Source organism: Aquarana catesbeiana, linkage group LG05 (assembly GCF_042186555.1).
Source record: "Aquarana catesbeiana isolate 2022-GZ linkage group LG05, ASM4218655v1, whole genome shotgun sequence".
In the NCBI taxonomy this organism is placed as follows: Eukaryota; Metazoa; Chordata; class Amphibia; order Anura; family Ranidae; genus Aquarana; species Aquarana catesbeiana.
In genome coordinates this window covers 457,904,447-457,931,255 of record NC_133328.1, presented here as the reverse complement: position 1 = coordinate 457,931,255, position 26,809 = coordinate 457,904,447, and the positions used below count along the sequence as shown (strand labels likewise).

Below are 26,809 nucleotides of genomic sequence, written 5' to 3'. Positions count from 1 at the left end.
GTAAAGATCTGCTATTAACTTACCCCTACATCTGGATCCAGCAAACTTGGGGCTGTAACTTCCCCCTAAAAATTCGACAATCTGGGAGGCTTGGAATAATGCACTTTGCATTCCCCTTCCCCACTTTCTCTCGCTCACTTCCTCTATCCCCCCATCCCCACGACCTCTTCTGAGGGATTGATGATACAAACTGTAGACTCATTCTCACTGCCTATTTATATAGTCAAACAGAATGCATAACTGAGCTGAATATTCTTATCAGAGAGCTTGTGCAGCAGGTACTCATTCCTGTGCAGTAAGGGCTCATTCCTATTCAGCAGCTGCTAATCCCCTTTCCGCAAATGCTAATGCGCATGTGCAGAGTCACAGACCAAGACGAACAAGGACTGGAATGGGCATGCACAATGGCACATCCGTGCGAGCATGTGCGCGTACACGTTAGCGTGCGCGCGCATCCATAGATTTTGTCGCCCAGCAGCCTATTTAAACCGAGTCTGCCTGGCTTCAGTGCTGGATTGTCTTCAGCTTTGGTTCTTATCCATGTCTGCTGACCTTGTTCCTGACTCGGCTACGTCTGACATCTGTCTTGGATCAACCCAGCCTTCTATATCTGCTTCTTGCTTATGTTACCGACCCCGGCTTGGATACCGGGGTCGGCTTGGTACCACACCGCCAGCACGTTACTGACTTCTGCCTGTTCCCGACCTTGCAACTGATCTTGATTTTGCACCTGTCTGCCTGGCACCTGCTGAAGAAGGCTTTTGACCGGACTCCACACCACCACTGGAAGGACTACTGTATCTTCAAGTTACAGTTCACTCCCACAGCTGCCAGGCACCTTTACCCTTACACTGCACTAGCAGTCCCTGTCTCCACTACCTCATCATCTCAGGCTCCACAGTAAGGTACGTGACAGTTCTGTACTAGCAGTCATATAAATAGATTCATTCTTATTTTCCCCTTTTTTCTTCCTTCCTTGATACATGTGTACACTGCGTATATGGAAGTAATGTCTTTCACCTTTTGTGTAAGTGCTAAACCTACATTTTATAATTAAAATTCAAAAAACTTTACCTAAAAATATCAGAAACTTTTCATGGGGACTGAAAAATATTGTCTAATGTAGAAGATCATTTTTTCAAAGAACTTGTGAGGTCAACCAGCCAGATTCATTTTGAATTCTGACTTGCACAAATCAATTTGCTTACATATATAGGAATAGTTGTCAGGCAACTTCCTTTTTAATCACATTCTTTTCTACTACTAGCCTCTTTTTAATATGGTATCTGCCAACGCTTATGAAGACTGAAATTCCAAAAAAAATGAAATTTTAATCATTTATGCATGCCCTCCTGTTCCTGGGTCTTATGTGGCTCTGTACCAGGTTTTGGTTGATATGCCATTTCAGCTTTCTGCACTTAGTCACGTTGTGAAATGGCCTATACCAAACCACCCTTTTTTTTCTGCAGTGAGTTTTTCTTTTGGGTTCTCAGTATAAAGAAACACTATCCTGCCAGCTCACCTTCCTGTAAGAGTGGGGCTGTCTCATAGAAAACATTCTTTCCACTGCTTTGCCCTGTAGTTAGTGCAGTGAGGACATGAGAGATAGAGATGGCTGTTGCTAAGATTCATAGTCTGGTTGGAAGCAAGAAGGAAGAGAATTGTACTCTGGACCACTCCCACCAGAAAAGGAGCTGTAGTGGATGCACCACTTCTTTTTTTTTTTTTTTTTTTTTTTTTTTTTTACTTGGTATAAAATACAGGTATAACAAACAATTTGTACTAAACTGTCTCCAATTATAGACAATTTGTCTGATGACTAATGCCTAATAATGCTTACTTTGTGCGTGCTTGGTATCCCTTTCCAGCCTTATGCAGATCAACTACTCTTTATCATATGTCTTCAGAGAGCTCATTTTTTGCGAGGCATGGTTCACATCAGCTGATGCTTCTTATGAACAGTAATCTTAAAAGGTTTACATGTCTTTATCAATCATATTCGCTCTAAATCAAACCTCCAAACTAATTTTTATAATTGGACTTCAGTTGTGCAAACTAATGACTCCAATTAGCTTTCGTTGAAGTAATTTATGGGTTCACTTACTTTTCACTTAACAGTTATGTGCCACTTTGTGTTTGGTCTATCAAATAAAATCCCAATAAAATAGATTTATGTTTTTTTTGGTTGTAACATGACAAAATGTGGAAAATTTCAAGGGATGTGAATACTTTTGTCAAATAAAACCAAGCTCAACTTACCAACCAGCCTGCGACCAACCGAATTAACCTGTCAGTAGGAGCACATGTATTCTGGTGGATAGATGAAGGGCAGATGACTGGAGGGAGCCCAACCTTCCTTAAAGGCGCAGGAACACACTGAACACCCAGCACATTGCACAATGGCAGCAAAAGTGTCAGTGCGTTGCCTGACCAATATGTCAACAATTAAGGAGGGTTGGGCTCCCTCCAGTCATCTGCCCTTCATCTATCCATCAGAATACATGTGCTCCCACTGTGGAGACTCTTCAAAGTTAGAGTTGGAGCCTGCAGGATACAGGGTGCCTTGCCGTGGCCTGCAGCTTACGCATGTATTTGCATTTGTGTGCAACTAGACCCCTGTTTTTAATGCATGCTGTTAGAGAGGTTAATTTGGTTGGTTGCAGGCTGGTTGGTAAGTTGAGCTTGGAAAATCTTTGGTTTTATTTGACAGGCGTTTTGCCCTTCCAGTGCTCCTTGCTGTGAAGACCAGTTATAGGTGGGGGCTTGTATAGTATGAATACTTTTTACTACGCACTGTATCTCATTACATCACATGTTAGCCTATTAAGACCTGTCACTAGAAGAAAAAAACTTGTTGAATCCCCCATTGTTTCGTGTGCTTGTCCTTTTTAAAATCCAAGCAGTGGAATTGAATCCCCTCCCGTCCCGGCCTCCAGCGTGATCTTTCACCTGCTGTGTCTATCGGACACAGCCGATGAGAGATTACTGTATCGGCCTGCTGCTGGTACCATATGATCACTGTGGCCAATCACAGCAGATCACATGACATTTGTACACCATGAAAATCTTTGATTCATGCCTTTCATTGGGTACTATTCAGAGCTGCACGATTAATTGTTAATCAATTCTTTCCCCCTCACAATCTTAACAAAGCATTTTCCAGATTCTATGCAAAGTTCTCTGCTCAAGCCGACAGCTGTCAAAAAAAAAAAAAAAAAAAAAAAAAAAAAAAACAGGCAGTCTGCCAAGTTTCACAACCTTCCTCAGTGCTGAGCCAACTATGAACATTGTAACCTTTTGTTCTTTAGATCAAAGGAACGAACTATCTGTAAATGAGTTTAACCACTTAAAGACTAAACCTTTTTCTGACACTTGTTGGTTTCAAGTTAAAAATCATTCTTTTTTTTTTTCTAGAAAATTACTTAGAACACCCAAACATATTATATATATATATATATATATATATATATATATATATATATATATATATATATATATATATATATATATATATATATATAATTAGCAGAGACCCTAGAGAATAAAATGGTGGTTGTTACGATATTTTATGTCACAATGTATTTTCATAGTGGTCTTTCAAATGCAATTTGTCTGGAAAGAAAATATAATGAATTAAAAACAAAAAAAACCTAAACAGTAAAGTTGGCCCAATTTTTTTTGTATAGTGTGAAAAATGATGTTGCGCTGCGAGAATTGTGATCTTTATTCTAAGCAAAAAAATTGTGATTCTCATTTTTCCCAGAATCGTGTAGCTCTAGCATGATTGTGATAAGCTCTGTGATTGGTCACATCGTACAGACAGGGCCAATCACAGCCCATCTGTACCATGTGATTAGCTATGGCTAATCACAATAGTAAACAACGAATAATTTGTATTTAAAAAAATGGTTTCTTATAACTGTAACATTCAGTTATAAGCAATCCATAGTGTTAAAAAAAAAAAAAAATCCTAATCACTTTCCCATGTATACTATAGTAACACTGTATTGCTCTAGTCATTGTATGTAAAAATAAAAGTAATACAAAAAAAATTAGTTAAGATTCCATTTTTTTTTCTTCTTTTATATACGTACGGTCACCAGTCAGTGTCCCTTATCACCGCCACACCAGTTATATGATGACACTGTTCTGCACTGCACAATTTAATTGTGAGAAAATCTTTTTTTTAATTTCTTCATTTTCCAAAAAATGGTTCCAAAAAATCTTGCTAAAATTCACACGGTACAGATGGGTTGTGACTTGCCCTGTCTGTACCATGTGATCACTGTTATCAGTCACAGAGCTCATCACAATAATACACAATGAAAGGCATAAATCAAAGCCTTTCATTGTGTACAATTGTCATGTTATCTGCTGTAATTGGCCACAGTGATCATATGGTACAGGCAGCGGACCGGTACAGTGATCTGTCCCCGGACACGTCTGGTGACCTATCGCTCCGGGGCGCAGCTATATGACGTCCTCCCAGGATAACAGGGCTCCTGCTTGACCATCATTTTGTCAACAGGGCCGGGAGGGGATTAAACTGAAATACGGCGAAGGTAAAAAGTATTTGATCCCCTGATGATTTTGTACGTTTGTCCATCAACAAAGAAATGATCAGTCTATAATTTTAATGGTAGGTTTATTTTAACAGAGAGACAGAATAGCAACAAAAATCCAGAAAAACGCATTTCAAAAAAGTTGATTTGCATTTTAATGAGTGAAATAGGTATTTGACCTCTTGGCAAAAACATGACTTGGTAAAACCCTTGTTGGCAATCGGAGGTCAGACGTTTCTTGTAGTTGGCCACCAGGTTTGCACACCTCTCTGGAGGGATTTTGTCCCACTCCTCTGTGGATTCTCTTAACCACTTCAGCCCCGGAAGGATTTACCCCCTTCCTGACCAGAGCACTTTTTATAATTTGGCACTGCGTCGCTTTAACTGCTAATTGCGTGGTCATGCAATGCTGTACCCAAACAAAATTTGCGTCCTTTTCTTCCCACAAATAGAGCTTTCTTTTGATGTTATTTGATCACCTCTGCGGTTTTTATTTTTTGCGCTATAAACGGAAAAAATACCGGAAAAAACTTTTTGTTTTAAAAAAAATCCAATAAACTCAATTTTAGTCATACATTTAGGCCAAAATGTATTCGGCCACATGTCTTTGGTAAAAAAAAAATGTCAATAAGCGTATATTTATTGGTTTGCACAAAAGTTATAGCATCTACAAACTAGGGTACATTTTCTGGAATTTATACAGCTTTTAGTTTATGTCTGCCTATGTCATTTCTTGAGGTGCTAAAATGGCAGGGCAGTACAAACCCCCCCCCCCCCCCCGTGACCCCATTTTGGAAAGTAGACACCCCAAGGAAATTGCTAAGAGGCATGTTGAGCCCATTGAATATTTTTTTTGTCCCAAGTGATTGAATAATGACAAAAAAAAAAAATTACAAAAAGTTGTCACTAAATGATATTGCTCACACAGGCCATGGGCATATGTGGAATTGCACCCCAAAATACATTCAGCTGCTTCTCCTGAGTACGGGGATACCACATGTGTGGGACTTTTTAGGAGCCTAGCCGCGTACGGGGCCCGAAAACCAATCACCGCCTTCAGGATTTCTAAGGGCGTAAATTTTTGATTTTACTCCTCACTGCCTATCACAGTTTTGAAGGCCATAAAATGCCCAGATGGCACAAACCCCCCTCCCCCCCCAAATTACCCCATTTTGGAAAGTAGACACCCCAAGCTATTTGCTGAGAGGCATGTCGAGTCCATGGAATATTTTATATTGTGACACAAGTTGCGGGAAAGTGACACTTTTTGTGTAAAAAAAAAAGTTGTCACTAAATTATATATTGCTCACATAGGCCATGGGCTATGTGGAATTGCACCCCAAAATACATTTAGCTGCTTCTCCTGAGTATGGAGATACCACATGTGTGGGACTTTTTGGGAGCCTAACCGCGTACGGGACCCCGAAAACCAATCACCGCCTTCAGGATTTCTAAGGGTGTAAATTTTTGATTTCACTCTTCACTGCCTATCACAGTTTCGGAGGCCATGGAATGCCCAGGTGGCACAAAACCCCCCCAAATGACCCCATTTTGGAAAGTAGACACCCCAAGCTATTTGCTAAGAGGCATGGTGAGTATTTTGCAGCTCTCATTTGTTTTTGAAAAAGAAGAAAAGCAAGAACAAACAATTTTTTTTTTTTTTTCAATTTTCAAAACTTTGTGACAAAAAGTGAGGTCTGCAAAATACTCACTATACCTCTCAGCAAATAGCTTGGGATGTCTACTTTCCAAAATAGGGTCATTTGGGGGGGTTTTGTGCCACCTGGGTATTCCATGGCCTCCGAAATTGTGATAGACAGTGAAGAGTGAAATCAAAAATTTACGCCCTTAGAAAGCCTGAAGGCGGTGCTTGGTTTTCGGGGTCCCGTGCGCGGCTAGGCTCCCAAAAAGTCTCACACGTGGTATCCCCGTACTCAGGAGAAGCAACAGAATGTATTTTGGGGTGTAATTTCACATATTCCCATGGCATGTTTGAGCAATATATCATTTAGTGACAACTTTGTGCAAAAAAAAAACAAAAAAAAAATTTGTCTTTTTCCCGCAACTTGTGTCACAATATAAAATAGTCCATGGACTCGACATGCCTCTCAGCAAATAGCTTGGGGTGTCTACTTTCCAAAATGGGGTCATTTGGGGGGGGGGGGGGTTGAACTGTCCTGGCATTTTATGCACAACATTTAGAAGCTTATGTCACACATTACCCACTCTTCTAACCACTTGAAGACAAAGCCCTTTCTGACACTTTTTGTATTTAATTTTTTTTTTTTGCAAGAAAATTAATTTGAACCCCCAAACATTATATATTTTTTTTTAAAAGCAAATGCCCTACAGATTAAAATGGTGGGTGTTTCATTTTTTTTTTCACACAGTATTTGCGCAGCGATTTTTCAAACGCATTTTTTGGGGAAAAAACACACTTTTTAAAATTTTAATGCACTAAAACACACTATATTGCCCAATATTGCCTTAGCGTGAGAGCAGGGGGGGACAGGGGTGCTTTTTTTCTTTATTATTTTTTACTTTTTTATCTTATTTTTAAACTGTTCCTTTAATTTTTTTAAAATCATTTTTATTGTTATCTCAGGGAATGTAAATATCCCCTATGATAGCAATAGGTAGTGACAGGTACTCTTTTTTTTGAAAAAATTGGGATCTGTTAGACCCTAGATCTCTCCTCTGCTCTCAAAGCATCTGACCACACCAAGATCGGTGTGATAAAATGCTGTCCTAATTTCCCAATGGCGCTGTTTACATCCGGCGAAATCTAAGTCATGAAATGCTCGTAGCTTCTGGTTTCTTAGGCCATAGAGATGCTTGGAGCCACTCTGGTCTCTGATCAGCTCTATGGTCAGCTGGCTGAATCACCGGCTGTATTCTCAGGTTCCCTGTTGAGACAGGAGAGCCAGAGAAAAACACGGAAGACGGTGGGGGGGGCATTCCCTCCCACTGCTTGTAAAAGCAGTCTAGAGGCTAATTAGCCGCTAGGATTGCTTTTACATGAAAGCCGACCGCTGGCTGAAAAGAATGATACCTAAACCTGCAGGCATCATTCTGGTATAACCACTCAAAGTCGTGAATGGCGTACCTGAAGACAAAAAAATGGTTAACAATAAAACACAGTAAACGGTAAAGTATAAAAAATTGCATACCTGAAAAGCAAACATGATAAAACATTGCAGAATAGAATACAGTAAAAAAGAGCAGAACAATAGAGAGAGAGAGAACAATGAAACGACAACAATTTTTTTTTATTTTATATATTTTTTTGTTTTGTTTTTTGTTTACACTTTTTTTTTGTAACTAACTTTTATAACTGTAACCGGTTCCAGGTTTGGGTCTCTCAAAATGCGATGGCATCTTGGGAGACCCTGTGAAAGTGTGTCTAGTCTGTGCAATGCTGTACCCTACGCTAATACTCAACTAGTGAATGGTAGCGTTCAAAACATTCACCAATGCAAAGACCAGGATTGTCAGGACAGGAGGGACAATAATAGCGGGTGTCACGCCTATATCTGCACTTGCTGCAGACACAACATCTTTTTTGGGGGGGTTCGTTGGGTAGGGGTACTCGGGAGGACATAAAAATGCCTCTCATGCAGCCGACTGCATTTGGTTGGGGATGTGAATGGGGGAAGTACGGGTGCTGCAGAAGCGGTGGGTTCCCAATTAGGATTGGCGAATGCAGCAGGAAGGGCACTATGGGCACGACGGGACTGTGTTTGTCTTCTTGGTGGCAGCGGGACACTACTTGTGCTTGCCACCTCACCAGCTTGAACTGCACTTATGGGACTCGCCACGTCACCAAGTGTTACTGCAGTGCTGGTTTGACTACGACCGGGGTGTACTAGGCCGCTGGTGCTTGCCACTTCGCCAAAACGCTACCAAAAAAAAACTGTTGGCGATCGCAGGGATCAGGCCTGACTCTGCGAACGCTGCAGTTATGCATTCAGTGTTTTGTAAGTGACAGTGATCGATCAATACTGCACTTGGGTGGGCTGGGCTGGGCCGGGCGGAAGGGCAAAACGCAGGTGCTAGCAGGCATCTGGGCTGATCCCGCTAACACTGCGTTTTTGGGGACCCTAAACTGCTGGGGATGCTAGTATAGATCTGATTGGGTCAGATATTGATCCGTTCAGATACTATACCACTAAGGGAGGTGTACGGTGCGCGCGTGGGTGTTAGTGGTACTGGCACTAACCCTACGCTGTCTGGGGCTGGTGCTTGCCAGTTCACCAAAATGCTACCAAAAAAACTGTTAGCGATCGCAGGGCTCAGGCCTGACTCTGCGAACGCTGCAGTTATGTGTTTAGTGTTTTGTAAGTGACAGTGATCAATCGATACTGCACTTGGGTGTGCTGGGCTGGGCCTGGCGGAAGGGCAAAACGCAGGTGCTAGCAGGCATCTGGGCTGATCCCGCTAACACTGCGTTTTTGGGAACCCTAAACTGCTTGGGACGCTAGTATAGATCTGATCGGATCAGATATTGATCTGTTCAGATACTATACCACTAAGGGAGGTGTACGGTGCGTGCGTGGGTGTTAGCGGTACTGGCGCTAATCTGACGCTACCTGGGGTGACGCATATCACCGCCGGGCGATCAGGGGGCTAAACCTTTATTAGGTAATAAACGGCGGGTGCCCTGACACTATAAAAAATAAATTAACTAACCAGCATCACCCGTAACGGTTATACGGTGATCAGTGGTGAAAGGGTTAGCTAGAGGGCAATCAAGGGGTTAAAACATTTATTAGGTAGTATATGGGGGTCCCTGACGCTATAAAACGCTGACGGCGAACCTAAATATTTACCTCCCTTACTAGCATCACCAGCGACACTAATACAGCGATCAGAAAAATGATCGCTTAGTGACACTGGCGATGGGGGGGTGATCAAGGGGTTAAAACTTTATTAGGGGGGGTTAGGGGGGGTATCCTAGACCTAAAGGGGGCTAATACTAACTGCCCTACCACACTAACTGTCACAAACTGACACCAATGCAGTATTCAAAAAAAAAAAAAAAACGACGGGGGGGTGGGTGATTTGGGGGGGGATCGGGGGTGTATTGTGTGCCTGGCATGTTCTACTGTGTGTGTATGTGTTGTGCACTCACAGTGAAGTCTTCTCTCCTCGGCGCCGGAACGGAAAATACCGAGCCGAGGAGAGATGACATCATTTCCTTTGCTGCTGTTTAGCATGCAGCAGAGGAAGAAGCTGATTGGCTGGGAGTGATCGCGAGGGGGGGGGGCCACGAATGGATGGTCTCCCCCTCGCCTCTCATCGCTCCCAGACACAAGCCGACCGCCTCGGGCACCCGGGCCATTCTGCCGACGTATATCGTCGTGAGGCGGTCGGTAAGTGGTTAAAGTCATTAAGGTTTTGAGGCTGACGTTTGGTAACTCAAACCTTCAGCTCCCTACACATATTTTCTATAGGCTTAAGGTCTGGAACCACTTATTTGTTGCCTTGGCCATGTGTTTTGGGTCATTGTTATGCTGGAATACCCATCCGCGACCCATTTTTAATGCCCTGGATAAGGGAAGGAGATTCTCACCCAAGATTTGATGGAACATGGCCCCGTCCATCCTCCTTTTGATGCGGTGAAGTTGTCCTTTCCTCTTAGCAGAAAAACACCCCCATAATGTTTCCACCTTAATGTTTTACGGTGGGGATGGTGTTCTTGGGGTCATAGGCTAACAGTTTCAATGATCATGAGAACGGTGAGGAATCAGTCAGATGAGTCCAAAATCAAGCATTCCTCTTCCTCCTCCAAACACAGCAAGCTGTGTTGATGCCAACAAGCTTGATTTTGGACTCATCTGACTTCAACACTTTCACCCAGTTCTCCTCTGAATCATTCAGATGTTCATTAGCAAACTTCATACAAGGCCTATACATGCGCTTTCTTGTGCAGAGAACCTTGCGGGTGCTGCAGGATTTCAGTCATTCACGGCGTAGTGTAGTGCCAATTGTTTTCTGACTTGAGATCATTGACAAGATTCTCCTGTGTCGTTCTGGGCTGATTCCTCACCGTTCTCATGATCATTGAAACTCCAGGAGGTGAGATTATGCATGGATCCCCAGACCAAGGAAGATCGTCAGTTATTTTGTGTTTCTTCTGTTTGGGAATAATCGCATCAACTGTTGTCACCCTCTCACCAAGTTGCTTGGCGATTGGTCTTGTAGCCCATTCCAGCCTTGTGTAGGCCTACTATCTCTTGTCTTGGCCATAGTGGAGAGATTGGAATCTGATTGCTTCTGTGGACAGGTGTCTCTTATACAGGTAACAAGCTGAGAGTAGGAGCACTCCCTTTAAGAGTGCTCCTAATCTCAGCTTGTTACCTGTATAGAAGACACCTGGGAGCCAGAAATCATGCTCATTGATAGGGGATCAAATACTTATTTCACTCATTAAAATGCAATCAATTTATAATGCGTGTTTCTGGATATATTTGTTATTCTGTCTCTCATTGTTTAAAATAAACTTACCATTAAAATTTCTTTGTCAGTGGGCAAGTGTACAATATTAGCAGGGGCTCAAATACTTGTAGCTGATGTGTATGTATGATGTGTTTTTTTTTCTGGCTGAAAGTGCAAATGTCCATTGAGTTTAACCAAATCCTAAACCCGCAGATGATCCAGGGAGAGACAAAAAAGAAACCTGCTTGGGTATGGTCCAATTTTCTCCAATAGGAAAATAAATCCTTCCTGCTCTTCTAGGGCAATCAGGTTCTCCCTTAGATTACAAGGAAGCAGCAAAACACACAGTAGACGTAATTGAGTGTTCTCTTGGTTCAGTAATCCACCTAGAGAAGGACCTGATAGGTGCAATGCATACTACAATCTACAATTGTGAGTGGCTTTAAAATTTGTTTTATTGAAGTTACTATGACCAAGCTTCAGGATGCTGTTGTGCTCTGATTTGTGATTTATACGCTGCTCTACGCTGTCAAGTTGAGATGCTGTGGCTAATTAACCAGAGGTGGCATCCTTTCAAGTTTGGGCTTATTGTCCAAAGCATGAGAAAGTATCCATTACAAAGCTCTGAAAAATTATTTTTGAATGTTGAAAATCCAAGGTAACCTTTTTATTTTTTTTATAATTTGTGATGATGCACTGTCCGTTTGCTTCAAACCTTAGATTTCATAAACACGTGGAGCACTGTTTGTACTTGAGAATTTTCTGTTTACTTTATGACTATTAGCAGGTATATTTATTTGTTCATATATATATATATATATATATATATATATATATATATATATATATATATATATATATATATATAACCTTGTGTTAGGCTGTGCAGATGTGCCTTACTTCAGGATGTCCTAATATAACCTAGATTGTAAATAGGATTTGTGACTCCGGAGGTGATGTAGTGCTTCCTCTAGAACAGCTGTCAGAGAAGAAAAATAAATGTTTGTCAGGAAATCCTGTAAAAAACCTACATTGCACAGCCTTTGTTTTTGCACAATACTAAACTTATACATGAGCTTCACATGCTGCTGTGTTTCAGCCACCCACAGTACTTGGCCTTTGCCCAGTGTCTATGCTTGGATTTGTCATATTTTCCAGTGGTAAAGCTTGAATTATATTTAATAGCTAAGGTTTTTTTTTTTTCTTTGTTTTGGATGCCAGGTCCTCTCACACCCTGTTTGCCATATAAACACTGTTTATGAATGGTAGGGAAAACAAATAGTCTTCTTTACAAACTGTACGTTTTTTGTGCTTGACTGTGAAGGCAGAAATTACTGACTGGCCAAGTTACAGGATTTTTTTTGGCAGCTACAGGGGCAACAGTGGATGTGATGTATGCTGTTCCTAGATTGTAAGTGGTTCAACTAAAGGCTCCAAACAGAGATGGAAGACAAATGGACTCCTGTCTAGATAGGGCTCTGGAAGCTTGCTCCACACGAGTTTTTTTTTCACCTGGCTGAGATGCACGGGTAACCTAAAAAAAAAAAAAAAAAGCTTCTGATGAAATGAAATATATCTAGATTTGAAACACCTTTTTGTCTTGCCATTTTGAATTGAATATAGTGTACATTCACATCAGTCCCTGCCCTCAAGGAGATTACAAACTAAGGTCCCTAACTCACATTCATACATACACATACCAGGGCCAATTTAGACACGAGCCAATAAATCACTGACTGTATTAGGTGCAGGTAAAGAGACACCAGGGCAAGAGAGAGAGGTTTGTGGTATAACATATGTTGCATTCTGCATTTCACCAATCACTTTCTCTTGCCCTACTGCCTCTACTGACCAAGACTGGCAGGCAGAATGATTTGGCATTTAGAGGTCTATCTTCCCACAGCCACTAAAAACAAGACTAGATCCAACAGCAGTCAAAAAATCAAAATCATTTCTTGTAAATGTTTGTTTTTTTATTTTAATTTTTACCCAAAGTGTCATTAAAGCCTATTTTGAAAAATGTGATTCTTATAGTAAGACTTGCATGCTCTTTCTATTCTAAAAATGTCTCCTCTCCTCTTCCTCCACTAACTGTCCCCTAGCCGTGCTGGCCAACTTCAGTTATGCAGGTGCCCCCTGTGCCCGTCAGGACCTATGGTTTCTTGCCGTCTCGGTTCATGCGTGCTTCCATTTGAAACTACAACCTTACTTTATGTATGTCCTACTATAAGCGTCTCATAAAAAAAAATGCTTTAATGTCAGTTCAAAGAGGAGTTGAAGTTAAGCCATGATTATGTTTGGGAAATAGTTTGCACAATCATTGCAAAAGACAACAAAACCATGTTGCTTTCAGACTGATGTTTGGGACACTAAAACCATAACTTTTATTTTTTTGAAATGTTTTCTTTGCAGAACACATGTGCACAGTGGTATATTTTGATGACTGCATGTCCATCCACCAGTGCAAGAATTCGTGCACGTCTATGGGAGCATCGAAATACCGATGGTTTCACAATGCATGCTGTGAGTGTGTCGGCCCAGAGTGTATCGACTATGGAAGCAAAACAGTGAAGTGTATGAACTGCATGGTTTGAAGACCTGATCTTTCTCCATCAGTGTTTCTACTGTATAAACCTCCTTCCCTTTTTATTGAGATGAGATCTACAATGAAGAAAAAACTGTCTCACCACTGTCTACCCAGACAGTTAAACCTTGAGGGACATCAGGACATCAGCTACTACGTAGAGGAATACGACATTGAGTAGACTTTTTTTTTTTTTTTGGTTTTGTTTTTTATACTCTGGTTTTTTTTTTTATATGAAGATTTTAGATGCTCATTTCACATTCACAGAATGTATTTTTATATGCAATGTCAAATTTAAGTTTTTATTATATAGTTTATATCTATGCAGTTTAACAATGGTTTTAAGTTTACTTATCAGCTGTCAGACCTATGCACCAAGCTACTAGTTTTATTATGGATAGAGGTTAATGGGGACAAGTGTTGGTAGAACTATAATTATTGCTGTTTAGTGAATTTACAGTAGGAACTGCTCCTCTTGCTTTTTCAGTCACTTAGAGTTAAAAAAAAGTCCAACTCAAGTTTCACAATATTCAGTAATATAACATACTTTTTGTATTGCCTGCTTTGCAAGGGTCACTCACTTAATCCTCTTCTTCCTTTGCATTTTTGATTACATGATTAATAGGCTTGCTTTTTAAAAAATTTTTAGGCCACTTTTTATGCATCGCATGACGCTCTGCGTGATTTAGCAGCTTATCAACTATCAAAGCCACACATCCTATATTAGTGCTAGAAGGGGTTCCCTGACATAGGCACTCCCTCATCCTATCCTGTGCACATACAAAACTGCAAAGGAAATGTAGTCCCAAGCATTGTCCATGTCACTAGAGTGTAACCTACTACTGTCCTACTACTAGATGCAGCCTGCCTGAAGGGAGGAAAATTCCCAGAAGGCCATCTGACCTGCAATTTAAAAATCGTTTTTTAAGCACAGACACTTACAATTGAATAAAGTTTTACCAGATTCTGGCAAAGGGGGGCTATGCAGGACCATTGATCTTGGAGCTCTGCTTTATATTGCAATCTCTTTATTGATTTTTGTATAATATACAAAAGTGGTGAGCCATATACAGTCATGGTATATTATAAAGCAGACATATAAAAGGTATAACAAGAAGAACCCTTCCAGATGCAAAACGGACCAAGTCAAAAAATAGACCAGTCCAATCATTGATAAGCGATATTTCTACATAGAAAAAAAATTAACAGAAGTATCCAAGGGATATACGGACAGGCAGGTAGAATCAAGCTTCACAATAGAAACACAGGTGTCCTAGAATAAATTATGCCCCAGATGGTATAAAGAAACAAGCTTAAAATATAGATAACTCCTTTATGGTCAAGGATGACATATTCAGGGTGTATATAATCTGGACATCTCGGTAGATAAGGAAGGTAAAAAAAGGTGTGGGAAAAGAAAGAGGGAATAAAAGTCAAGAACAGTCAGGATGGCCTTGCCTCCATCCTCACTCATCCAATGACCGATATTGTATCCAAGGTTGACACGTCTTACCAAATCTAGATTAGGTTATTTTGTCATTAATCATGATCCAGTTAAATTTTTGCTTGACATAGGCAAACGTCACTGTTGACTGGTTCCAACAATGTGCTACAGCTATTTTAAGTGTAAGGAATATACCCTTATCTTTTTTTTTTTTTTTTTAGAGAGCAATCTCTGTAGCTCTAGTAAGGTTCACCCCTGTAACCGTATGTATAAAATTGAACACTTATCCAAAATCTAGTCACTTTAGGACATCTCCACCAGATATGTGCCATTGTGCCTATTTGGCCAAATTGTCTAAAGCATTGGGAGGAAGCCTGTGTATTAATACTAGCAATCCTGGAAGGGACCATATACCATCTGAATGGTGTCTTGTGCTTAGATTCCACGAAGGCTATAATGATGCATATTTGGAGCTCTGCTTTAAATTATAGTGTATTTTGGCTTCATTTGGAGTTCCACTGGCAACAATACAGGTGGGAGAATGGGCAATGAGATTGTAAAAGGAGGTGTACAGTACTAAAACTAAACAAGTTTTGCAAAATAAAGTCTAATTCTGTACAGTGCCTACTCTACTCAAAATGAAATTTACGGTTTATGGTGAAGGACTGTAGGAAAGGCAACTACTTCAAGAATTGTAATATGTAAAAGGGAAAACCAAATAGCTTCTTCTATTTCTATCAAGCACTGTTAATTCATTGTACTCTTCTGAAAAGTCCACATTTACTTTAAAAGTATATTTGCTCTCATCATCTTTTGTTATTCTCACCCTTATTTTGGGGAGTATTCCCATTTCTTGCACTTTCAATTCTGTTGCAGTGTTGCCATAAACCATTTATATTTTTAAAACTGTTTGTGTTTTTAATTAATTCCTTTTGGACACAAATGGAGTATATATATATAAGGTTAATGGAAATGTCCTCATTTAACTGTGTGTTCCGTATTTACCCCCGGTTCTAAAGTTATTTCACTGTCAGATTCTGCTTACCTGTTATAATGGTCCAGAACTGGCATTGCTGTACCTTGCTATGTAATTGTTTATCTGGCTTTTAAGTGACCCTAAACTCTGTTAAAAAAAAAAAAAAAAAAAACCTGTTCCAAGTATGTATTCTTAACTTTTTTTAAACGTACCTTCCATTCTTCTCAGCCACCTCCAAATTATGCTGCTGTGATCTGACTTCCTGTTAGGGGGTGGCTATGTTCATTCTCTATGGTCCCACTGTATGTAGGAACGTAGCCACCCTCTCTTACTCACTCCAGAGATAGACTATGGAATTTGTGGTGTGCTAAGAGCAGTACAACTGACCAACTAATGTCAATGACATCAGCTGATCATGTGGCCAGAGACCATCCTGTCCATGCGATCTGCTCTTCTAAACAATATGTACAGGAACATCCTTACAGAAAAGGTAGATGCAGGAATTCCCTTATTAATATGCTGTTGTTCCTTCACTGCCCAATCACAGGCAAAAAAAATCTGGTTTACCTATGCTAATTAACCACTTGCCAACCGGCCGCCGCAGTTATACTGCGGCAGGTTGGCTCAGCTGCGCAAATCGCCATAGGTGTACGTTGGTCCCTTTTAATGGCAATAGCAGAAGCACCCATGGTGCTGGCGGCTGCGACGTCTGCCGGCCACTCACAATCGCTCCACAGAGAGCCAGAATGGGGATCTGTCAATGTAAACAAACAGATCCCCGTTCTGACAGGGGAGTAGAGAGAGATCGTCTGTTCCTAGTGATCGGGAACAGCGATCTCTCTCTACTCCCAGTCAGTCCACTCCCCCCCCAGTTGGAAACACCTCCCTAGGGAACACTTAACCCCTTGATCGCCCCCTAGTGTTAACCCCTTCCCTGCCAGTGTCATTTATACAGTGATCAGTGGCTATTTTTGATAACTGTAATGTCACTGGTCCCAAAAAAGTCAAATGTCCGATCTGTCCGCCGCAATGTTGCAGTCCCACTAAAAGTCGCTGATCACTGCCATTACTAGTATAAAAAAAGTATACTAAAAATGCCATAAATATATCCCCTATTTTGTAGACGCTATAACTTTTGTGCAAACCAATTGATATATGCTTATTGCGATTTTATTTTTTTAGCAAAAAATATGAATACATATTGGCCTAAACTGCTGGAGACTTTTTTAAAATTTTATTTATGGATATTTATTATAGCAAAAAATATATATATTTTTTTTTCCCCCAAATTGTCTTTTTTTTTTTTTTTTTTTTTTGCTTATAGCACAAAAAATAAAAACCGCAGAGATGATCAAATACCACCAAAAGAAAGTTCTATTTGTGGGGAAAAAACCCTCAATTTTGTTTGGGTACAGCGTCGCACGACCGTGCACTTGTCTGTTAAAGCGACAAACTGCCATATCACAAACAATTGCCTGGTCAGGAAGTGGGTAAAACCTTCCGGAGCTGAAGTGCTTAATACTGTACCACACATCAATAGTATTAAAAAAAAAAAAAATGGGCATACCTGTTCATACTCCTGTTGATAACTGGCGATGAATCCTTCCGGGGTTAAAGTAGATGTAGACCTCAGATATGAAAAATGAACAAAGCATATCCCTCGATACTGTGTACTCGCCTGAATTCACTGCACTGAGTGTGCTTTCTCGCTCCTCCCTCTACTTCAGTGGTTCTCAACTCCTGTCCTCAGGACCCACTAACTGGCCAGGTTTGCAAGATAACTTAAATACATCACAGGTGATATCATTTGCTGCTTAGTGATTGCAGTATTCTAGTCTGCATCTCCCTAAGGTAAAACTTTTAAAATCTGGCCGGTAAATCCCCCCTCCTCCCAGCACAAATCCTCTTCCACCCTCCCCAAATTCCTTTTCCTAGGACAAATCCCCCCAGCACTAAATACCCCCCCTCTTTTCCCCAGCACAAACTCTCCAACCCTTCCCCAGCACAAATCTTCCCCACCCCCTTTCAGATCCCTTCCCTAAGGACTTAATCCTATTCTTACACCATATCTTGTCTCCCAGCACAAATGGTATACCCTCCAACCCCCCCCCCCCTCTTAGCAACAAATCCTCCACCCAAATCCCCTCTCCTAGTACAAATCCTCTTTCTCCTCCAAACACAATCCCTCTCACATCCCTCCTTCCAACTTCACCATCCACACAAATCATCCCCCTCCAATCCATTTCCTAGCACTAATCCCCTTCCAACCCCCCAACACCAATCTCCCCCCACCCCCCCACACATTTTTGTTTTTCCTGTCAGGTCAGTCTGTCCCCCTGTGCAATTCCCCCCTCCCTGAATTTGCAGACCTCAGATACAGTGTGCCATACAAAATTTCCTCCCTCCCAGGTGCCTTGTGTGTGTCATGGTACATTTCAGAGCTGAGGATGAGCCTAGGGAACCTTCCCTCAGCTCTGAAGTTTGCAGCTGGCAGAGAATGATGCCAGCTGCAATGAAGAATCATAGCGTTGAGGACATGGGGCACCCTGCAGAAGATTTGTTTGCTTGGCAGTAAGACACGCTCATATAGAGCATTTTTTGCACAGAGTTTAGATGAGTTTCACTTTTTTTTTTTTTTTTTTCTGCCAGTAAGCTCCAATCAGAAAAGCAAACCAGAAGGGTTTTTTTTTTTTTTTTCCTGCCTCTAAACAAGCTCTGTACAATAAATGTTCAGAGAGTTAAAAAGCTGAACCGTGACAGTCATCACCAGATTTCTTCAGCTGTGGTTGACTGTAAATCATCTTCTTACATAAGACACTAAGTGAAAACTCAAATCTGCTCACCTCCAAAGATGACCTAATAATTAATTGAGGTCAAACGGTCAGTCATGTGCTATCTTTGTGACTTGTTTTAGTCTCTATACCTTTAATTTAATAAACAGTGAACCCTATCAGTTTCCTTTCTTTTATATGGTATATCTCTACATGAGCATGGTATGGTATGAATTGAGGATTATTGAAAAGATCTGTTGCCTGTATCTGCATCAGCGCTGCCAGGGACAGCAAGAACTGTTTGACGTCAATTCATCATTAAAGGTCATCCTTGGAGGTGAGCTGTTTTGAGTTTTCACTTGGTGGAGTACACATTTTATTTACTTGTTCTTATGTAAGAAGAGGATTTGGGGAGGCACAGTTCAGCTTTTGGACTATTTTTTTTTTGCTTTCTAAACATTGATTACACATGTTGACATGTTGTTTGCACATTTTTGATGCTTAGGGGTAGCACTACGCTATGTTGGTTTTCGGTTTATAAACATTAGGGGGAGTGAGATCACCTGTTTTGTGTTCCCTTGAAACCCAGTTCAAGTTTTACTTTGATATAGATATTTAGGTGATGGCTTAGACTCAAACTTTTTTGTTTTTATTGTTTGATCTCTCAGTATAGCTGCTTGCCTGTACCTTCTATAGGGCCTGCTCTGCAATATACAACCGATAGCAAGGACTTAATAGAATCCAATATATTAGAGCAGGGGTCCCCAAACTTACCAAACAAAGGGCCAGTTTAGTGTCCTCCATACTACGGGGGGGGGGGGGGGGCGAATTGTGGTCAGTGTTGGTAGAAAATGTCTCAGGCCCAGCATTAGTGAGAATAAACATGGCCTCGGAGTTGGTGGTCAGTAGTAAGAAGGGTAGTGCCCCATCATTGGTATAAGTGGGAAGAATAGTACCCCATTATTGGTATCAGTGGAAGAAATGGTGCCCCATTGTTGGTGCGAGTGGAAGGAATAGGACCCCAAGAGCCAGATAACGGCTAGCAAAGGGCCACGGTTTGGAGACCCCTGTATTAGAGCAATAGTGTGAACTAGGCACTAAGAGGTTTTAACATTTGTTAGAACTGTTTATTATTATACACTTTAAACATTATATACACCCAAGCTTGTCCTGCAGTTTGTTTTCCTGTACAGAGTTGAAGATGACTGACCCATTACTGAAAATGTCAGATGCATGGCTATCTCTGACCCAGAACAAGTAGAGACTAAAAAAACATCAGATGTCCTGATATGCATACTTGGATCAGTGATTCAAGGCACTGAACAATAAGGGTAAGCATGACAGGCAAGCAATTGGCATTATCAAAGGGTGAAGTCAGTGATGGCAGCCTCCATGGTTTCCTGTCAACATTGCAACATTAAACCACAACTCTAACCAATTGTTTTAATTTTGAACAAGTAGGAAAGGGTTAGATCCTCTGTCAATGTATCTTAACCCAAACAAACCATTTAATAAATTTGAAGTTTACCAGTCCTTAGATGTGGTGCTTGCATTAATTTTTTTTCAATTTTGTTTCCACCTGGTGATCCTGCAAACAATATGCTTCCCCTAGGGTGGCTATGTTGACTCCTTCGCTGTAGCTATGCAGAGGAACATGGTTGCCACTGAAGCTGGACTACAAATATTTCTGCCTTTGCTCATCACTATTATATAGGGCATAGGGACACGAGCAGTTTACAGGAGCTTGGTTTTGCTTTCTGTTCAGCTCACAGGAAGTAACAGACGCTGCAAGCTCAACTGGTATTTTCTGTACCTGCTTAAAAATACTCAGCTGAAAAGTTAATGCAGCCATCACTATCCGAGGACTGGTAATCTGCAATATATACAATTTTTGTTCTTTTATTTAGCCATCCTTTAGAAATAATACTGTAACCATTAGGGGGACTTTCCATCACTTCCTGTAAACAAGATCACAGGCGGTAATGAAATGGCTTTCTAAGGTAGAGAAGGGTAAGAACCTCCTTTTTTAGGGTTTTCTTTTTTTTTTTTTAAACTGTAATTTTTATATTTTATTTATACAAATAGTAAGCACAACAAACTACAGGGGAAAATTACACAATATCATACAATCAGGGACTAATTCATCTTCTAATATACGCCGATCAGAGGAAGAAGGCAAATTCCCAGTTAAACTTGATAGCTCAGCTCAAAAAGAACACATCAGGAACTGTAAAAAGCATAACATCATACAGTGAACCCAGGTTATCACGAAAAACATAGCCGATGTAAGCATACAGCGAGCATGTGGACAAGGCATGAGTGTGAGAAACCATGAATCAGACTGAGAGAGAAGTACAGTTAAATCACACTTTAATAATAATAAAAAAAAGGTAAACATAGTCAAAACAGCCACAGGTCAGGAACCGGAACGGATAGACAGACAAGCCAAGATGTCAGGGAGCCAGAAGGAATGTCGGCCAAGCAAGTCTTTAACAGGAACACAGGAGAGCGTCTCTAGAGATGTGACCAAGGCGAAGGCAGAGATCATCTGGACTGGACGGCTTAAGTAGGCAGGACCGACGAGCAGGATCATCAGCAGGTGAAGTCACTGTGGAGAGATAGGAGCTGGCAATTAGCCGACAGCTGAGCGGCCAGCTCAGAGAAGGAAGGGCTGGGCCCAGCCCTGACAATGAGCAATAATATAGTCCGTTAAAGGGAACGTATCTGAATATCAGAAAAAGGAAATGGGGGAAAAAAAAGAAAGAAGAGACAGAATGAGATATCCAATGTACTCCGCAATCCAATGGAACCTGCCAACTCGTGCCCGCCCCCCCAAGGTGGAAAGCGAAGTGTTATACACAGCTCCCACATCCCCTTTTAGGTTTTTATTGCAATTCTTTTCCTTGTTGGGGAGATTTCCCAACTTTCTGTATAGACACCAGGCAGTAACCAGCAATAGCACAAATGGCAAAAAAAAACCTGACAGAGGCTTTAATCATTTCACATGCTATTAAAAAAGTTTGGTTGGACTTGGGACTCAAGCCCAACCATTTATTTGCTCCGCTCATTATTTTCTCTTTGCAATACGAGAGGGCAGCTGCTTACATTGCAGACACATTAATTTTAATCTGTTACTGTAAAATCCCTGGCACCGCCACCATAGAGTATGATCCCCTGTTCTAGTTTTACACCTAACTGCCCTCTGATGTCATGCTGCTTCTGTTCTGAACTATGCAGGACACAACAGTCCCACCTCAAATTTTTCATTTAGTCCAATAGAAATAATAGGGCTGTGACCATAATAATTTTGATAACTGTTTATTTTGTAACTTTTTATATACGTTTAGAGACTGTGTCCTCCAGTTCATAACCAACACAGGTGGTGCAAGGGTACACAAATCTTTTTAAACTTTTGAGAACTACCTCTAGGGCTCTAGGTCAATCTTTTTGAATGTAGGATAGTGTTTACCTGGTTTATCCTAAGATTTGTTGTGGGTGGTTGAGGAAATAACCAGTGTTGTGTTCTTGTCAGGGCTGGTTATAGAAATACTGGGGCCCTGAATAAGAATCAAATCGGGGCCCTGGATAAGAATCAAATTGGGGCCCTCTTGGCTGAAATACTGCAGGCCCTCTGATTTGACCCACTACATAGGCTACAGAAAACTCTGCTCCTTTGTGTCTTTCTAACTCTAACTTTCTGATTTAAATCAAAAACTGTTAAATAGCTTTTTTTGGAAGAATTTGATTTTAACAAAATTTGGAATATTAAAAATTTCATTTTTTGGGATGTACAAAGAGGAGACACAAATGAGTGATCTAAGGAAAAGCAGAAGTGGTGGAAAGTTGTCGAAGGCACAGGTATAAGGTGATCCAGTGATTATTAAAAAAAGTATGGTATACGTTCGATTAAGTTAGATGTCACATCAATCTGGCGACTACAGAGTGAATACAGTGTGAGAATATGGTACAGTGCCTTGTAAAAGTATTCATACCCCTTGAAATTTTCTACATTTTGTCATGTTACAGCCAAAAACGTAAATGTATTTTATTGGGATTTTAGGCGATAGACCAACACAAAGTGGCACATAATTGTGAAGTGGAAGGAAAATGATAAATGGTTTTCCAAATTGTTTACGAATAAATATCGGAAAAATGTAGCATGCATTTATATTCAGCCCCTTTTGCTACCCTTAACCAAAATCTGGAAGCAATTGCCTTCAGAAGTCACCTGATTAGTAAATAGAGTCCACCTTTGTGTAATTTAATCTCAGTATAAATACAGCTGTTCTGTGAAGCCCTCAGAGGTTTGTTAGAGAACCTTAGTGAACAAACAGCATCATGAAGGCCAAGGAACACACCAGACAGGTCAGAGATAAAGCTGTGGAAAAGTTTAAAGCAGGGTTAGGTTATAAAAAAAATATCCCAAGCTCTGAACATCTCACAGAACACTGTTCCATCCATCATCCGAAAATGGAAAGAGCATAACCTGTTAGAGTCTGCAAAAGACTTCAGACTGAGGCGGAGGTTCACCTTCCAGCAGGACAACAACCCTAAACATACAGCCAGAGCTATAATGGAATGGTTTTGATCAATGGTCTCCAAACTGCGCCCTTTGCTTGCCTTTATTCATTCCTTGGGGCACTATCCCATCTACTGACACCAACAATAGGGCATAATTCCTCCCACTGACACCAAAGAAAAAGCTCATATCCTCCCACTGACACAAATCAAAGGGCACAATTCTTCCCACAGACACCGATAGTGCACAATTCCTTCCACTGACACCAACAATGTGGCACTACTCCTCCTCTCATTGACACCAACGATGGGTCACAATTCCCACAGACAACAACGATGGGACACAATTCCTTTTATTGGCACCAATGATGGGGCACTAGTCCTCCCACTGACAACAAATATAGGGCATTGTTTACTCCAATTGGACATAAGGACATTTTCTACTCCCACTGGCCCTAGTCCGGCCCTCCTAAAACCTGAAGGACAGTAAACCAGCTCTTTGTTTAGAAAGTTTGGAGACCCCTGGTTTAGATAAAAGCATATTAATGTGTTAAAATGGCCCAGTCACAGTCCAGACCTAAACCCAATTGAGAATCTGTGGCAAAAATGCTGTTGACAGACGCTCTCCATCCAATCTGACAGAGCTTGAGCTATTTTGAAAGGAAACATGGGAAAAAATGTCACTCTCTAGATGTGCAAAGCTGGTAGAGGCATCCCCAAAAAGATTTGTAGCTGTAATTGCAGCGAAAGGTGGTTCTGCAAAGTATTGACTCAGGGGGGCTGATTACAAATGCATGCCACACTTTTCACATTTTTATTTGTAAAAAAAAAAAATTAAAAACCATTTATCATTTTCCTTCCACTTCACAATTATGTGCCACTTTGTGTTTGGTCTATCACATAAAATTCCAATAAAATACTTTTTTATTTTTGGTTGTAACATTAAAAATGTGGAAAATTTCAATGGGTATGAATACTTTTTCAAGGCACTGTATACCTGGGTATATGTGCACAATTCCACCAGGACTCTTGTTGGCCCTTTGCTGATAATACCACCTGTTTGTACATTGGAAGTATGTACTATTATTAACCTTCTCTCATGTAAAACTTGTATTATTTATTTCTATACTGGTGTGCATCTATATTACTTATGGTTAATGTTATATGCTCCCAGCATAAATCATCTTTTCCCCCAGTCCTTCTCAGCACAAAACCCCCCATACCCCCTCCCCCAGTACAAATCCTCTTGCCCCCCACCCCCCTCTCCCAGCACAATTCCTTCCCCCCCAAATCCCCCTTCTAGCACAAATCCTTTTATGCCTCCCCAAAAAACTCTCTTCCATCACAAATTCACCCCCCCCCCATCCTATTATCATCATAATTCCTCATCCTTGTGCTCATCCAAGCACAATACCTACTCCCCTGTGTTACTCCCCAGCACAAATCTTTCCCTCCCCTTCTCTAAATCCCCCATAGCACAAAACCTCCTTCCTCCACAAAACATCTCCCACCCCCCTCAGCACAAACACAAACCCCAGTTCCTTTTATTGCACAAATCCTCTTCTCCCTTCAAATCCTCCCACCCAGTATAAATCCCCTTCCCCTCCAAATCCTTCCAGCACACATCCTCTCCCCCCTTCTAGCACAATCCCACTGTAATCCCCCTTCTAGCACAAATCCTTATATCATCCCAAACCTGCCCTGCTAGCACAAATCCTTTCCCTTCTGAAACCCCCCTCCCAGCACAATTCCTCCTCCCTGGTCCCATTCTTCCACAGATCCTACCCTCCCTCCAAATCCCCCTCCCAGCACAAATCTTTCCCCCCAAATGCCTCTTCCAGTACAAGTCCTCTTCCCCTCCAAATCCTCCCCCAGCCCCCTTCCAAGCAGAAATTCATTTTCATCCTCCCCAAATCCCCTCTCCCAGTACAAATCCTCTCAAAAGTCCTCCTTCTAGCACAAATCCTCTCCCTCCTGCTAGCACAGATCTCTCCCATACCCACTTAGAGCATAAATCCTCTCTCTCTCCTTTTAGTATAACCTTCTCAAATCCCTCCTCCCAGCACAGAACCTCTTCCCCTCCAAATCCCCAGCACAAGTCCTCTTCCTCCAATCCCCCCCAACACATATACCCCCAATCTACCCTCCCAGCACAAATCTTCTTCCCCCCCAAATTCCCCCTCTAGTACAAATTCTCTTCCACTCCAAATACCCCCCCAGCACAAATTCCCTTTCCCCCCAATTCCCCCTCTCAGCACAAATCCTCTTCTATCACCCCCAATCCCCTCTCCCAGCACAAATCTTCTTTGTCCCCAATCCCTCCTTTCAGCACAAATCCCCCCCACCCCCGCTAGAACAAATCCTCTTTCCCCTTCTAGCACAACCCCTCTCCCCAAATCCCTCTCCCAGGACAAATCCCCCTATCCCCCTGAGCACAAATCTGTTCCCCTAATCCTCCCATCACATATCCCCCTCCCAACAACCCCTTCTAGCACAAATCTTCTCTCTCCCATCAAATCAACCATCCTAGCACAATTCCTTCACCTCTGAGCAGAAATTATTTTCTCTCCAATTCCCCTTCCCAGCACAAATCCTTGCCCCCTAAAAATCACCTTTCTAGTATGACACACCCCTACTTCCCCATAACAAAAATCCTCTTCCCTTCCAGTACAAATCCCCCCGAAACACAAATTATTTGTGTCCCCCCCAAGCATAAATCCTCATACCCCAGAATAACAGAATAAACCCTTAGTACACCCCTTCCCTCAGATCATTGTGTCCTCCCAATACAATTTGGCCCTAGTCGCTAAAACTTAGACCTCAGATGTCAGGGGATGTTTTTCCTCACAGGCTCCTCCTCCTGTATCTTATGTGAAATGCCAGAACTGAGGAGGGGCCTAGGGAAAGCTTCACCTGGCTCAGATGTCTTTTGTTGTCACAGGCAGCGAGTGGAGTGACGCAAACTCTTCTCCTACAGTAGCTGGAGATTGCAGCATTGAGTACCCGGGGAACTGATGCAGGTAATTGCCCAGGTGCTCAGGGTTAGTGCACCTCTGCTAGTGCTTTAAAGTAAATTAGTGGAGCTACATGCTGGAACTCATTCTGGTATTGGGCTCTGGGAAACAGCATGGTATTCACTCCTCGTAACCCCCAAATCCTCCCTCCCAGCACATATTCTCTATCCCTTCCAGCACAAATCCTCCCCCAAATACCCCTTCTAGTACATATCTTCTCCTTCCTTCTCCCCCTTAAAACCCTCCAGCACAAATCTCTCTCCCCAAATCCCCCCTGCCAGCACAAATTCTCTGCTAGCACAAATCCACCCCCAATCCCCTTTCTAGCACAAGTTATTTTATCCCCCAGTCCCCAAGCCCCCCACCTTCCAGCATGAATCATCTTTCCCCACAAATTTCCCTTTCAGCACAAATCCTTCTATTGCCTTGAAATACCCCCTCCCAGCACAGATCATCTCATCCAAAATCCCCTCAGCACAAATTCCCTACCCCCAATCCTCTC

At 41.5% G+C, this 26,809-nt stretch overlaps 1 protein-coding gene across 1 annotated transcript in view; it reads left to right on the top strand.

The window, feature by feature from the left end:
* The window catches only part of TWSG1 (twisted gastrulation BMP signaling modulator 1), a 67,754-nt gene extending 51,820 nt beyond the window's left edge, over positions 1-15,934 (top strand). Inside the window, 1 exon segment of the mRNA XM_073631352.1 lies at positions 13,413-15,934. Coding sequence (XP_073487453.1) covers positions 13,413-13,594 — 182 coding nt within the window. The 3' untranslated portion in view covers positions 13,595-15,934.
* The last annotated feature ends 10,875 nt before the right edge of the window (positions 15,935-26,809 follow it).